This window comes from Bombyx mori, chromosome 2 (genome assembly GCF_030269925.1).
Source record: "Bombyx mori chromosome 2, ASM3026992v2".
Lineage (NCBI taxonomy): Eukaryota > Metazoa > Arthropoda > Insecta > Lepidoptera > Bombycidae > Bombyx > Bombyx mori.
The window spans coordinates 5,036,629-5,050,513 of record NC_085108.1 but is presented as its reverse complement, the minus strand read 5'-3'; the positions used below and the strand labels follow the sequence as shown (position 1 = coordinate 5,050,513).

Here is a 13,885-nt window from a genome sequence, read left to right as displayed (position 1 = left end):
TTGCGCTAACCCTGCCCAAAATAATTTTTGCAAATATTTTGTACATATTCGACATTAAGCTTATTGGCCGATAATTCCCAATGTCATCCTTTGCGCCTTTCTTGTATAGTAGGATTATATATGAGGTTTCCCATTGTGTTGGTATATATCCACTTTTCAGAATTCGGTTGAACATCTTAGTTAGTATTGGTACTAGTTCATCCATAGTCCCCCTCAACATTTCGTTTGTTATTTTATCCGGTCCAGGAGCTTTTTCCATTTTTTGGCTTTTTATTGCCTTTTCCACTTCACTTTCCAAAATATCTGGTTCCTGCTCTGGTAGGCTGTTTGTTTCTTTACTCTTGGATGGTTGTGTGATATGGTGCTTACATGCGTCTTTGTTTGAGTATAATTCTTTGTAAAATTCTGTGGCCAGTTCATGTATACCTTTCCTGTTCGTGATGATATCTTCTTTTTTCCTTAGTTTAGGCATCCACTCTTTTCCTGTTTCCCTGAGTTCTTTCAGAGCTTTTCTTACACCGCCTGTTCTTATTATTTGTCTCTCTAACACTTCTAGTCTTTTATTTTTGCGGTCTCTTCTGATATATTTATTAATTTGTTTGCTTATTTCTGTAATTAGTTGCATGTTTTCTTTATTTTTTCCTTGATCTAGTAAAAGTTTCCTGCGTTTTATGAGTTGAATGGTTTCGTTGCTGAGTGGGTATTTGCTTTTGCTTTTGTTAATATTGATAGTGGTAGTAAGTTGTTTTTCCAGTTTTCTATAGTTTGCTGTGATATCATCTTCATTTTCATACGTCAGCTCTTGTAGGTTATTTGTTATCGACTGGCCAATTACTTGGAAAGTTTCCGTGGAGATTTGGGTTGGACTATAAGTGGTAGTGTACTTCCTTGCCTTTTTTGGTGGTTCTGCTACAATTGTGCTTCTGACCATACGATGGTCTGTGTTAAAATTGAGTTTTGAGATCACACTTGTGTTTGAAAATGCCTTAGGGAAATTGCTTGTTATATAATCTATTTCATTTTTGTATCTGCCATCTGGTGAAATCCAGGTCCATTTATTCTTCGTATTTTTTTTGAATACACTGTTCAAAAGAGTTAAGTTGTGTTCTAGCAAGAATTCTACAAGCCTTTGACCGTTGGGGCTTCTTTTACCAAGCCCATGTTTGCCCAATACATACTCCTCCTCATATTGTTTTTCCCCGATCTGAGCATTAAAATCCCCCATCAGTATAATATGGTTGTTAGTGTAGTTTCTGATGGCTTTTGCCAGATCGGCGTAGAATGACTCTATCTCCGATTCTGCAGCTTGCTCGGTTGGTGCGTATGCTTGAATGATAGTCCAAGTCTTTGTATAGTTGGTTAAGTTGATATTGAGCACTGCTATCCTGTCGGAAATACCAAAGATGCTTTGTATTTGTTTCTTCCAAGACATTTTTATGAGGAATCCCACTCCTCTTTTGCCTCCTTTTTCACCTTTGTTGAACAATATGTAGTCTTGATATTCGTGTATGTTTTCACCTTCTCTTCTCATTTCGCTAATTCCGAGTATGTCCCACTTTATGTCTTGAATGGCCATATTCAGTTCTGCAAGGGTATCCTGGGTTCTTAAAGTTCTTGTGTTTAATGTTGCAATATTGATTCTATTTAATTTTCTACTGTATTTGACTGGAGGGTTATGGTCTGTACTTCCCTCGGCGACCAACCGTGGTGGGAAGGTTTTTTGTGAATGTTGTTTTGGATTATGTTTTTTCTGAGTTTGTTCTGTTATTCCGGTTCTATTTGTAATTTTTATAGGTTGCATATTTGTATTTATTAGTTTTTTGAATTTCCTGAAGTTGAAGTGGAAGTAGTTCTATCTCTTCCCATGTATTGTAAAATGTTTGGTTTCAATATTTCTTTTTGTCCAATAGTTTTAGCTTTATTTGTTTTGTTTCCAGTTCCATTATGAGTATTCGGTTTTTTCATTGTTTGAAATTCGGGGGATATAGTCTTGTCTCTCTTCCTCTTTTCGCGCTGGTTGTCCTTCTGCTTTTTAATTACGAGTTGGTCTCCTCTCATGAAAGCTATGTTCCCCTTTTTCCATTCTTCCTCCACTTTTGGCTGCAGTTTTTTCCGGGCTTCAAGGACATCCTTGGGGAAGTCCTCTTTGACATAAATGCCTGTTGGTAAGTTTGATTTAGATTTTAATATAAGATGTTTCTTCCACATAGTAGAGAAAGTAACCACTACAGGGCGATTTTCGCTGGTTTGCGCTCCAATTCTATAGATGTTGTTTATTTCATGGCTGTCTATATGCACTTTCGCTTCTTCTATAATTCCTTTTATGTAGTCAACTAGTTCTGTCTCTCTTTTCCCATTTTCATCAACACCAAAGAAAATCAGGTTGCTTTTTCGCTTTTCTTTTTCCAAGGTATTGATTTTGCGTTTTAGTCTTGATACTTCAGATTTTAATTCTTGGTTTTCTTCCATTAATATTTTCATCTTTTCATCCATTGCTTCCATAACGTTCTTAGTAACTGCTGTTGTTAATGTTTGGGTTTGTTGATTAAGCTTTTCATCTAACTTTGCATCGAATTTTGAGAATAATAATTCCATTTGTTCATTCGTCATCTTTTTTTTTTTTTTTTTTTTTTTTTTTTTTTTTTTTTTTTTTTTTTTTTCTCAAGACTATATTTTCCTGTGATAATTTGAAACTCGTAGTGGTAACACTGTTTGTCACTATAGCGATTGAATAGTTATTTTTGTTTAAAATACTGGTATATCTGTCTTCCTGTTAGGTTGGTATGTTAGATAGATGGCAGATTGAGTTGAGTTGCGGCTAACTTCTCACCCACTAGTTTTTAGGTTGTGTCGCTATGTATTCGCTGCACTTTTTTGGATCAATCTCGATCTCTATCGTAACTTCATCGCTTTTTTAAATTCTTTATTAATTCACTAATTCCGATCCACTTCAATATCTCCAATTATTTAATTTTATTCGAACTCATTCGCTTCTTTTCGCTATCTAATCTCTGAGCTCACTGACGTACGTGTTGTACTAAATATATTTCTTCAATCCAGAAAAAAAAAACAAAAAACGTTACGTTGACTCAGATTCGAACCAGCGCACTTCAATCTCCGAGCTCGGCCGAAGACGGATACCACTTAGCTAATATGGCTTGTGCTAAGCCGTTGAAATTATTTATTAGTAATGTTGGAGTTTCAAAGTTTAAGAATTTATGAATACATTTAAGTGTGGGTACAATAACAATTCAACTTCATATGTATGTCACTGCTTGCAATTTTCGACGACTATTTCACCACTAAATTTAGAATTTCACTTCTTTACCAGTTTTGTTTCATGATAACTTTTATTCTTATTTGTTCTTGTATATATTTATGTAATTTTTAATTACATTTTATTAGTATAAAGTATCCAAGTTTAGAGGATTTGGACGAACCTCTGGTGGCTGGTTTTCATCCACTTATTAGTCACTGATTACTTCACAAACATTTTTAGTATTGATTTAAAACACTACTGTTATAATTACGTAATTTAAATAGGTAATTGTGGAGTTTACGATTTTATGGAATTATTTTTTTACGGATCCAATGTTTACTAGACAGCAACGCGCGTCTACCCCCTATCAATCTATACTCAGTCTATAGTATTAATTCAGTAATAAAAGTGTCTATTTAAATAAGCTTCTACGTTATTTTACGTTCTATGGCTTATGTTAAATTAAACGTCACATGTCAAAGTAAACAGATGTGTGAGCGAGATAGCGAGACTCAAAAGCACGTAGGCGTTTACGTATTTAAAATAAACACATTAAATCATTTCTCTCGATACGATCAACATGTGATTTACGCTGCTTGAAATTGTCAGACGCATAATGCTAAGTGACTGTCGAAGCTAATCTCTCATTGATTGATGGTAGAACCACACCCGATACGAGCCATTGTGTTGCCATCTTTAAAAATATTATAATTATATGAGGAAAGAAAGCTACGGCCGATTTATTGCTGTGCATTTTTTTTGAAGTTGTGCAGCGCGAGAGGCGTTTTGAAGAGAAAATCAGACTGAATGGTTTTAGAAGGAGCGCGCACGATACAATTAACGTCAATAGGATGACGTAAAGGATCTTATTAAAAAGAAAACGACTGAATTAAAATGAAAAAAAATACAAGTGCGTCTACCCATACGCAATTTTCTTTTAGGAAATATTTAATTGAAAATAATGAACCCGAGATAGACTGTAGAAGTAATTGTAATTATGTCTGCGACCCGCGAAGACAAGTTGGAGAGATAGAGAGTAGTAGCAGATTTTGGTGGACATTAAATTATAATTAGCATCGAAAGTCAGTCATAATCTGAAAGTGGCACCTGTGACAGAGAAGTTGAGAAATGCGCGCATGGGATGGTATGGACATGTGATGAGATAAAATGACAATAAGGTTGTTAAGAGAGCTTTAACTATGAATGTGGAAGGCTTTAGAAGAAGAAGATAGGCTTAGGAAAAAAGGGACGGATTGCGTGAAAGACAATATTTGTAAGAGGGGAGTGAGTGAAGAAATGGTATATGATAGAGGAGTATGCAAGGAGAAAACATGTTGCGCCGACCCCAGGTGACTGGGAGAAGGGCAGCTGAATAATGATAAAAAGTCAGTCAATAAGCAGGTGGTCCTATACCCTATATATATAGGACAAGACTAGGGGTATGGTTTTCGCTTAGGGTGGGAGAGGTCCTAGATTCACATTCCGGACGTGGCCCCAAATTGTAGAATTGGGATCATGGCACATAAAATAAAACTACCCTACTGTTGCACTTTTATTGTACTCTTCCAAAATCTTATCTGTTAATAAAAAAATAACTGACATCTTTTTTGCGGCCTGCTCATTCAATCGTCTTCGCCATCCTGCTTTTCTCTGTCATTCTCTTTTTCCTTTCTTTCCGTTTTCTCTCACTCACACCTTAACGCTTCGTTCGACACACTTTTCATACGTTCCGTTCTTACCAATCCTACATTTATAATTGTGGTCTTACACCGAAAAGCGTTCCGGGCAACCGTTTTCACAAAAGGAACCTCTGAAAAGACACGGAGTTAGCTCTGTCTAATCCGGCTCAAATTATCGGGCATGTCTAGAGCTTATCCCTGGAACCTATGTTATAGATGCCACGAAGGAGATACGCCCGCCTAGAGATGTGATTCGAAATAAAAGACGACCGGAAAGATTCTCCCAAAAGTACATATTCCGGGTGTGTGCATAGGGGCATAGATAGTTGGGTAATGGATCTGATCGCGATAGTCTAAGTCAGCAAATAGCTCCGGGTGTGACCGTATCGCTTTTCACACTGTATACTTTATTCATGGCCTGACGACGAGCAGGTCGTGTCTCGATAGAGCTGGCTGCGGGCATTGCGACAAGCCGTTTCGTGTTGGCTTCCAAAGCCCTCTCTATGCAACCATCGGAGCTTTTCATTGTGGCTGCGTCATGGGAAGACTTTTATCATGTTTTTGTTTTTAATTTGGCGACATAGACCTTTTGTCTTTTGCACGGTAAGAAAATGACATTGACGATTCGCGGAGACAATAAATAAGTATTATAGTCTCACATAATGTAAAATAATTCGATAATCTATTGCCATTGTTCAGATATTGAAATTTATTTATTTTTATTTCTCAGTTTTTCTTTTAGTTAGTCAAAAGATACTGATTTTGCTAATTTTAATTTATTTCGTAAATGTATTATTATTGCACTATCTCAACTCTTGTCCTGGTGTCGTAAATAAAGGCGACTAAGGGATTCACCGAGGTACGAGGAGCAGCGTTTTCTGGGTATCTACTATGACAGGATACTGTGATAGCCAATCCGTTTAGTGGTTGTTGGGTGTCTTGTAGTTCCGCGAGGGTAGATTTAAGCATCCTGCCTATTTCTGCCGTAAAGCAATCACGCGTTCCGGTTCGAAGGTGACAGGTGGTTGTCATAGTATCAATTCTAGTAACCATTTAATATTAGGCCGTCTGGGGATATGTAACTTGGACAGAAACGTATCAAATAGTGCGTAACTATACTGAGACCTTTGAACTTATATCTCAAGGTGGGTGGCGCATTTACGTTGTAGATGTCTATGGGCTCCAGTAACCACTTAACACCAGGTGGGCTGTGAGCTCGTCCACTCATCTAAGCAATAAAAAAAAAAAAAAAAAAAAAAAAAAAAAAAAAAAAAAAAAAAAAAAAAAAAAAAAAAAAAAAAAAAAAAAAAAAAAAAAAAAAAAAAAAAAAAAAAAAAAACTGCCAGAAAAAATACTCCCCAAATAATAGAAAAAAAATTACTATTATTATATATAACATATAAATCCCTAAAGAGAATTAAAACGATCAAGATAATAAAACAATATGAGATTAAGAAAAAAAAACTAGGTCGTGAGGTACTTGGAAATATCATAGCGAAACTGTTTAAAAATTTTTCGTTTCGTAGTGCTGTGAATTGGTGGCTTTATCGCTCGACTCGCAAGTTGTGATGACGGCGGAAAGCTCCGATATTATAAGCTCACGGGCGGTTAGCTCGGCGATTATGTCCCGGTCTTCGGTTATGAGGTATGAAGATGGATCACTATGAAAACAATTACTGTGTTACTTTGGTTTCCTTATTAAGGATACCAAAGTAACATAGGAATTATTTTGTTTGGTCCATGTTTGTCTGGTCTGCGAAGGGTGTAACAGACATTGTAACTTGATTACTTTAGATGACCTTGAACTGTTTCTTCATCCTGCATTTTAGCATCTTACACGAGCTTCAAATATGGCCTACTACCGCTCCTTAAGATAGACCCAAGGTATAAGGACCATGAAACTTGGCACCGAAATCTATGAGGCTTAATTCAAATAGTTTTAATTTTGTCTGTAATAATAATGTTTGCTTTTATGTTTTTTTAGTTGTCAATATATTATTATTTATGAAGCATCGAATATTTTACTGTTTTCGTGGTAGCTGGTGGTGGTAGGACCTCCTGTGAGACCGCGCGGGTAGGTACCATCGCCCTGCCTATTTCTGCCGTGAAGCAGTAATGCGTTTCGGTTTGAAGGGTGGGGCAGCCGTTGTAACTATACTTGAGACCTTAGAACTTATATCTCAAGGTGAGTGGCGCATTTACGTTGCAGATGTCTATGAGGTCCAGTAACCACTTAAACACCAGGTGGGCTGTGAGCTCGTCCATCCTTGCAATAAAAAAAATAAAAACAAAATTAATCTTTTACGTTTCATTCCACACAGAACGAACTAACAGTATCTCTGGTCTGGCTTATTTGACAGTTTCTTGTCTATAATTAACGAGATGCGATCATTCGGTCTTGGAAGAAATATTGGTAATGCTTTTTAATTTATTCCTATAGTGCCCGAGAACTTTGTTTTTAGGTATTTAGTACCTTTTCATCGCTGAGCCCACATTAATTTCCTTACTTATTCGCTGATAGCTTATGAGGCTAATCCAGTTACGCCTTAACGGGTAGGTGAGCTCACGGGCTCAACCTGAGAGAATTTGCTAACACTAGCCCTAGCAAGAGCAGTGATTCGCAGAGTCTACCACCGGATCGTAATCGTGACCCACTGAGAAGATCCGGCTAGAAACTCAGTGGGCTGTGTGTCTATGGGTTAGTTCGCTCGTCGTGGACGGTGATCGGTGCTTGAGGGTCCTAAAAGCAGCGAAAGTGAATCCGGGGGATCCGACGAGACTTGTTTTTTTTTATTGCTTAGAAAGGTGGACGAGCTCACAGCCCACCTGGTATTAAGTGGTTACTGGAGCCCATAGACAACTACGACGAAAATACGCCACCCATCTTGAGATATAAGTTCTAAGGTCTCAAGTATAGTTACAACGGCTGCCCCACCCTTCAAGCCGAAACGCATTACTGCTTCACGGCAGACATAGGCAGGGTGGTGGTACCTACCCGTGCGGACTCACAAAAGGTCCTACCACCAGTAATTACGCAAATTATAACATGTTTCGGGTGACGGCGACTTTGAAGTGCCCCATCGCGGTCAGATAAGGAGCCCACAATCAGTGGCTAAGAGATAGTGCTTATGTATCGTGTATAGATATAATGATATGGAATATTCTAGAATAATTGAACAATAAAAAACTTAATTGCGTTTGCGTGCCCTTTTTTAAATTAATATTTTAAATAGTATTATTAAATTATGCAAAACTGAACAACTCTCTACACTGAATGACAGACAGGTCAATGAATCTGTCTAAGAAAAATCCTTTTTTAAAACTAAATAGTTTTAAAGGTTTTACCTACTAAAAGTTTTTCTTTACTTAATAATACGGGTACTAAGCTTACAAAAGACAGGTAAATATGTGTGTAAATAAAAGCAATATAATATAAAATTCGTTGTCTGATCCGTGAACTCATTCATTAATTTATCAAACATTAATTCCTTATTGATTTTGCGTTCAAAAGTAATTAAAATGGCGTCTTTCACAAAATGGCGTCTTTCACAAAATGGCGGAAGCAGTATACCTGTATCGTTTCGTTGAATATAATTTAGGATGACAGCAAAACAGTTTCTAACTTAAATAAAATGGCATATTGCTTAACTTATTGCCCTCAAACCGTATAAATAATGAGATAATTACCTATTGCGGAGGATACTTGCATGAGTTACTATGTAATAATGTTTTTCGATTAGTTAATACATTATAGTATCTAATGTTGGCAACAAATTTAATCTGAGGAATTTATTTTATGTTGCACTAAATGTCTTGATATTTCTTTGCTTAAACTAATATAACTAAAGGTCTATGATTGTCGATGGCTTCTTCTGCGACATTTTTAGCGCGAACGCGATGAATGTAAATATGACATTAATGGTTAGAACCTATTTAGCGTTTGTTATGGTTTAAAGGATGTTTAACTGTGTATCTGCAAAAAAACGTATGGTAATATGAGATGAAGTCGCCAGACGTGGCTTCTAGGTTATTTTTTTATTGCCCAAGCAGGCAGACGAGCATACCGGCCCACCTGATGGTAAGACCTTTGGTGGTAGGACCTTTACTGGTGGTAGGACCTTTACTGGTGGTAGGACCTCTTGTGAGTCCGCGCGGGTGGGTGCCTATTTCTGCAGTAATGCGTTTCGGTTTGAAGGGAGAGGCAGCCGTTGTAACTATACTTGAGACCTTAAAATTTATATCTCAATGTGGGTGGCGCATTTACGTTGTGGATGTCTATGGGTTCCAGTAACCACTTAACACCAGGTGGGCCTTGAGCTCGTCCACCCATCTAAGCAATAAAAAAAAATTAAAAAAAGTGGTCACCGTCGCTCATGGCGTCAGCAATGCCAGGGGCAGAGCCAAGCCGCTGCCTACCGCTTAATACTCTCCACAGACCCCGCTTGAAGAAGGACATGTCATAGCGCTCGGGAAACACAGTGAAGGGGAGCTCATTCCAAAGTACGTGGCAAAAAAAATATCTGGAAACGCACTGTGGATGAACGCAGTGGCTCCAGTTAGTATGGATGAAGTCTACTCCGGTGGCGGGCGGTGCGATGGTAAAAACGAGATGATGGGATCAACTCAAACAATTCCTCAGAGCATTCCCCATGGAACATACGGTACAAAATACACAGGGAACCGAAGTCCCTTCGCAGACCCAGAGGTTCCATACGATCCGTGATCCCAACATTTCATTGAGGTTTTCGTAATTTTTCTATTATCGTACATCGACAGGTATTTTCTGGTCGCATCTCACCGAATTTTATCTTCATTTCAATCCGCAGACCAACATTTCGCGTTTACGCTCCGATCCCGACTAGGCGTACCGACATTTTTTAATTTTGTTTTTATTTTATTATTTTGACATTGACGTTGACATTTTATGATTAATTATTTAACTTATTAAAATGGTAATAAGAAAGCAAAATAATTAGAATTGTACAACTCAAAAGTCAGTGAACTCGATAAAGTCGCCGTGGCCTAAAGGATAAGACGTCCGGTGCATTCGTATCTAGCGATGCAATGGTGTTCGGATCGCAGGCGGGTACAAATTTTTCCAATGAAATACGTACTTTACAAATGTTAACGATTGATTTCCACGGTGAAGGAATAACATCGTGTAATAAAAATCAAACCCGCAAAATTATAATTTGCGTAATTACTGGTGGTAGGACGTCTTGTGACCCGCGGGAGTTGCTGGACTTCTACCGGGCGCGTCCGTAGGTGGCGGATAACGGGCCTCTGGGCTCTATTCCCAGGGGTATCGTCCGGTCTCTCTCGTTCTGTTACAACGAGAGAGACCGAACGACGTGGACCAAAACCAGCTCCGGGGGTTCCAAGCTCTCCTCCCCCTTCACTTGTTGAAGGGTGGTCCTCCTGGAGATGCCTGGGCCTCCACCTTTTATTCTTTTCCTTTTGATTATTTCGTTAATTTATTTACTGTCTTTTTGTTATCTTCATTTGTTTTATTTATATTTTGATTTGTAATCTGTAACTTTCTTCGTTTTACTGTTTGGTTTATCATTTTGTGTTATTCTCTATCCTGTCTTTCTTCGCCTTTGGTTTTTATTTTTGGTTTTATTTGTTTTATTTTCTTCTTCTTTTCATTTCAATCCTAATCCTAAGCTTTGACACCCGGTGAGAGGATGCATGGCCGGTGGGCGACCGGTTGCTAGGGTGTCCCAGGGGACCGCACCCCGGGCAAAAAAACAAAGGGAAACCAATGAAGATGTCCAGTTTGCAAAGAGTAATACCCCAGGAGGGTACCCGCCAAGCGGGAGAATCCCTCCGTACTACCGACTCGTCGGTAGTGCGCAGCCCCTCGTATTCTGGGGGGGGCACAAACTGCACTGAGATAAGGTCCGGGAAGGACGGCGTCAAAAAAGGAGCAGGGTCCTTGAAGGACATAAGTAGGAAGAACGAGTCCGCGAAGGACGTAGTAGCTATAGGCTCCGTTAAGGACAGTGAAGGGAGATCGTCCGGAACCGCTCTCGTGTCGGACGATAGCATGGCCACAGCTGGGTCGGCCCATTCGTCGGCCCGCTCTTCGCCGACACGCAGACAGCGAAAAAGAGTACTGACGATCAGTAGTGACGAGCTTGGAAGCAGTTCCGGCTCTGACGGAGCAGCCTCTACTGGCAAAGGTGGTGTCATGCCGCAATCAAAGAGAGGGCGTGGTCGTCTGCCGACCACTGGTCTGACTGTGGACAAACAGACGTGTCTTAAAACTCAGCGCTCTGAGATAAAGGCCACCGGTAGCATGAGTAGTATGCGCGAAGTAAGAAGCGCAAAAGCCACGGAAGGGAGCTCTAAAAAGGATCCTGAGTGTCGTCTGAAGGAGAGTGCTGCGATGGCCCTGAAGGTATGCAGTAAGCCCGGCAACCTGAAGAGTACGTATCAACGTGCCCTAAAGGAATTGGCGGTGACAATAATGGAGGTCACAGAAGAGCTGGCGAACCGTCCCGCGGCCCAAGAGACGGAAAGGCTGCGAGCGGTAAACGCCGGTCAGCAGGAGGAGATTTTACAGCTCCGACAGGAGCTGCAGGAGGTACGCAAGGAGCTGGCGCGCATCTCACGGGCTTTGACGTTGTCCAACCCAGTCGAAACTCCAGCCCCAGCTTCAAGCAACACGACAGAGGACCAGGAGGAGCTACGTGTCCAACGCATTATGCGTGCCGTCGGCACCATGGTTGACGCTCGCTTTGCGAGTCTGGAGATGCGGCTGCCCCCGGAGCCTCGCATCAGGCCACCCTTGGCGGCGGATAGACGGAAGACCTGTGAGAAATCGCCAGACCCTCCTCTCATCGTTGATGCTACGCTGGAATCAACATCGGTACAAGCAGCATTGCCGCCCTCCGCGAATAAGAAGACACAAGGCCCTAGACGTAAGACCACGGTGCTAGCACCCCTGTCCGAACTGGGTGCCTTCCCTCCGGCTCCAGTTGTTTTAACCGAAAGCTGGTCCACGGTCACCCGTAGGGGTGCTAAGTCAAGGGGGAAGGTCGTGAGAACAGCCGCAGCTGTTCCACCGGAGGAGAAAGCACCGTCTTCAAAGAAGAGGACGAAGAAGCGGCTTCGAGCTCCGCGTTCTCAGGCTGTGGTATTAAAACTACAGCCAGAAGCCGCAAGCCGCGGCCTTACATATCGGTCCGTCCTTGCGGAAGCGAGGGCAAAGATCGACCTAGAATCGTTAGGCATCCCGGTCCAGAGGATTCGGTCCTCTTTAACTGGTGCCAAGGTCCTGGTGGTAGATGGAGGCGATCAAGTGGAGAAGGCTGATCTCCTGGCGAATAAGCTGAAAGAAATTCTGCCCGCGGAGGGCGTCGAAATCTCCAGGCCATCGGTGACTGCAGCGATGCGCATCAGTGGCCTCGACGACTCGGTGTCGCGTGAGGAGATCACCGATGAGCTCGCCAAAATCGGGGGGTGCCCGTCTGAGAGTATCAAGGTCGGGGAAATAAAGTCCGGTCCAGGCGGGATGGGCCAAGTCTTAGTTCGATGCCCGGTCTCAACAGCTGCGAAAATCGCAGCAGTCCCCAAGCTGAGGATTGCCTGGAGCGTACTCCGCGCTCATTTGTTGGAGGCCAGGAGGCTGCAGTGCTTTCGGTGCCACGAGCTGGGCCACGTGAGCGCACGTTGCCCGTCGTCAGTTGACCGCAGCCGGGATTGCTACCGGTGCGGCCAGGCCGGTCACGTGGCCTCTGGCTGCTCGCTGGCGCCGCACTGCACCGTTTGTGTCTCTGCTGGCAGACCGGCGGACCACGTCTCCGGGGGCAAGGCTTGCGCCAAGCCCCCGAGACAGAGACAACGACGGCAGGATTTCGCCACGCTTGAGAGCGCGCGGAGTCGGCCCGGTATGGCCTCGGCGACACCGATGGACGCCCAGTCATGACAGACGTCCTTCGTGTTCTCCAGGGGAATCTCAATCACTCCGCCAGGGCTCAAGACCTTTTGTTTCAGAGCATGGTGGAGGGATTGACCCACCTTGCGGTGGTTGCAGAGCCATACCGGGTCCTTACGGGTCCCGATTGGGCAGCTGACCTTGACGGCCGGGTTGCCATTATCCGTCGTGGTTGTGTGGGCGCTCCGCCCGAGTTCGCCGTCGTTGAGAGGGGTCGCAGCTTCGTCGCCGTCCTCTGGGCCGAGATGATCGTGGTGGGAGTATACTTCTCCCCCAACAGGACACTTGCTGAGTTTGAAGGCCTCCTCCTTGAGCTCAGCCGCGTCACTAGGAGGTCGCACTCCCGGCAGTTGCTTGTTCTCGGAGACCTCAATGCCAAATCATCGGCTTGGGGTTCCTCGAGGACGTGCCCCAGAGGAAGGGCGGTGGAGGAGTGGCTGGTCGAAAGCGGTCTCGTCATACTCAACCGCGGCACGGAATTCACATGCGTGAGACGTTTAGGCGGGTCCGTGGTGGATGTCACGTTCGCATCGCCGGACGTCGCGTGTCGCATCCGCGGTTGGGCGGTGATGGTTGGTGAGGAGACGCTTTCCGACCACCGCTACATCCGTTTCAGCATCGTTGTGACCCCAGGAGCGGTGTCAGCGTCTTCATTCTTCGGTGGAGGCGCGGAGGGTCCTCGTTGGGCCCAGAAGCGCCTAGATGTCGAGCGGCTGCACGAGGCGGCTGTCGTCCAGGCGTGGCGCCTCGACTCAATTGGCGAGCCGATGGACGTACGCGTGGGGGCGGAACGTATGCGCGAGGCCATGTCGCGGGTGTGTGATGCCGCCATGCCCCGCATCAGAGCTCTCGCCCCTAAGCGCCGCGTACATTGGTGGACTGAGGAAATCGCCAACCTGCGCCAGTCGTGCAACGTCAGTCGTCGTGCGTACCAACGGAGCCGACGTCGAAGGACGCATCGAGACCCGGAGGAGCAAGACCGCCTTTACGTAGTGTACAGGACAG

The 13,885-nt window shown here is 43.0% G+C and overlaps 2 protein-coding genes across 2 annotated transcripts; one reads left to right on the top strand and one right to left on the bottom strand.

The window, feature by feature from the left end:
• Positions 1 to 1,812: 1,812 nt before the first annotated feature.
• LOC119629414 (uncharacterized) lies at positions 1,813 to 2,610 on the bottom strand. The gene has a single exon (XM_038015176.1). It carries the CDS (start codon positions 2,608 to 2,610, stop codon positions 1,813 to 1,815), a length of 798 nt encoding a protein of 265 aa, XP_037871104.1.
• Positions 2,611 to 10,708: 8,098 nt separating this feature from the next.
• LOC119629411 (polyhomeotic-like protein 1) lies at positions 10,709 to 12,871 on the top strand. The gene has a single exon (XM_038015169.1). The coding sequence runs from the start codon at positions 10,709 to 10,711 to the stop codon at positions 12,869 to 12,871; it is 2,163 nt and encodes a 720-aa protein (XP_037871097.1).
• Positions 12,872 to 13,885: the final 1,014 nt, after the last annotated feature.

Excerpts from the sequence above, each read along its gene's own strand:
- LOC119629414 (XM_038015176.1), bottom strand. The coding sequence starts at position 2,610 with ATGACGAATGAACAAATGGAATTATTATTCTCAAAATTCGATGCAAAG.
- LOC119629411 (XM_038015169.1), top strand. The coding sequence starts at position 10,709 with ATGTCCAGTTTGCAAAGAGTAATACCCCAGGAGGGTACCCGCCAAGCG.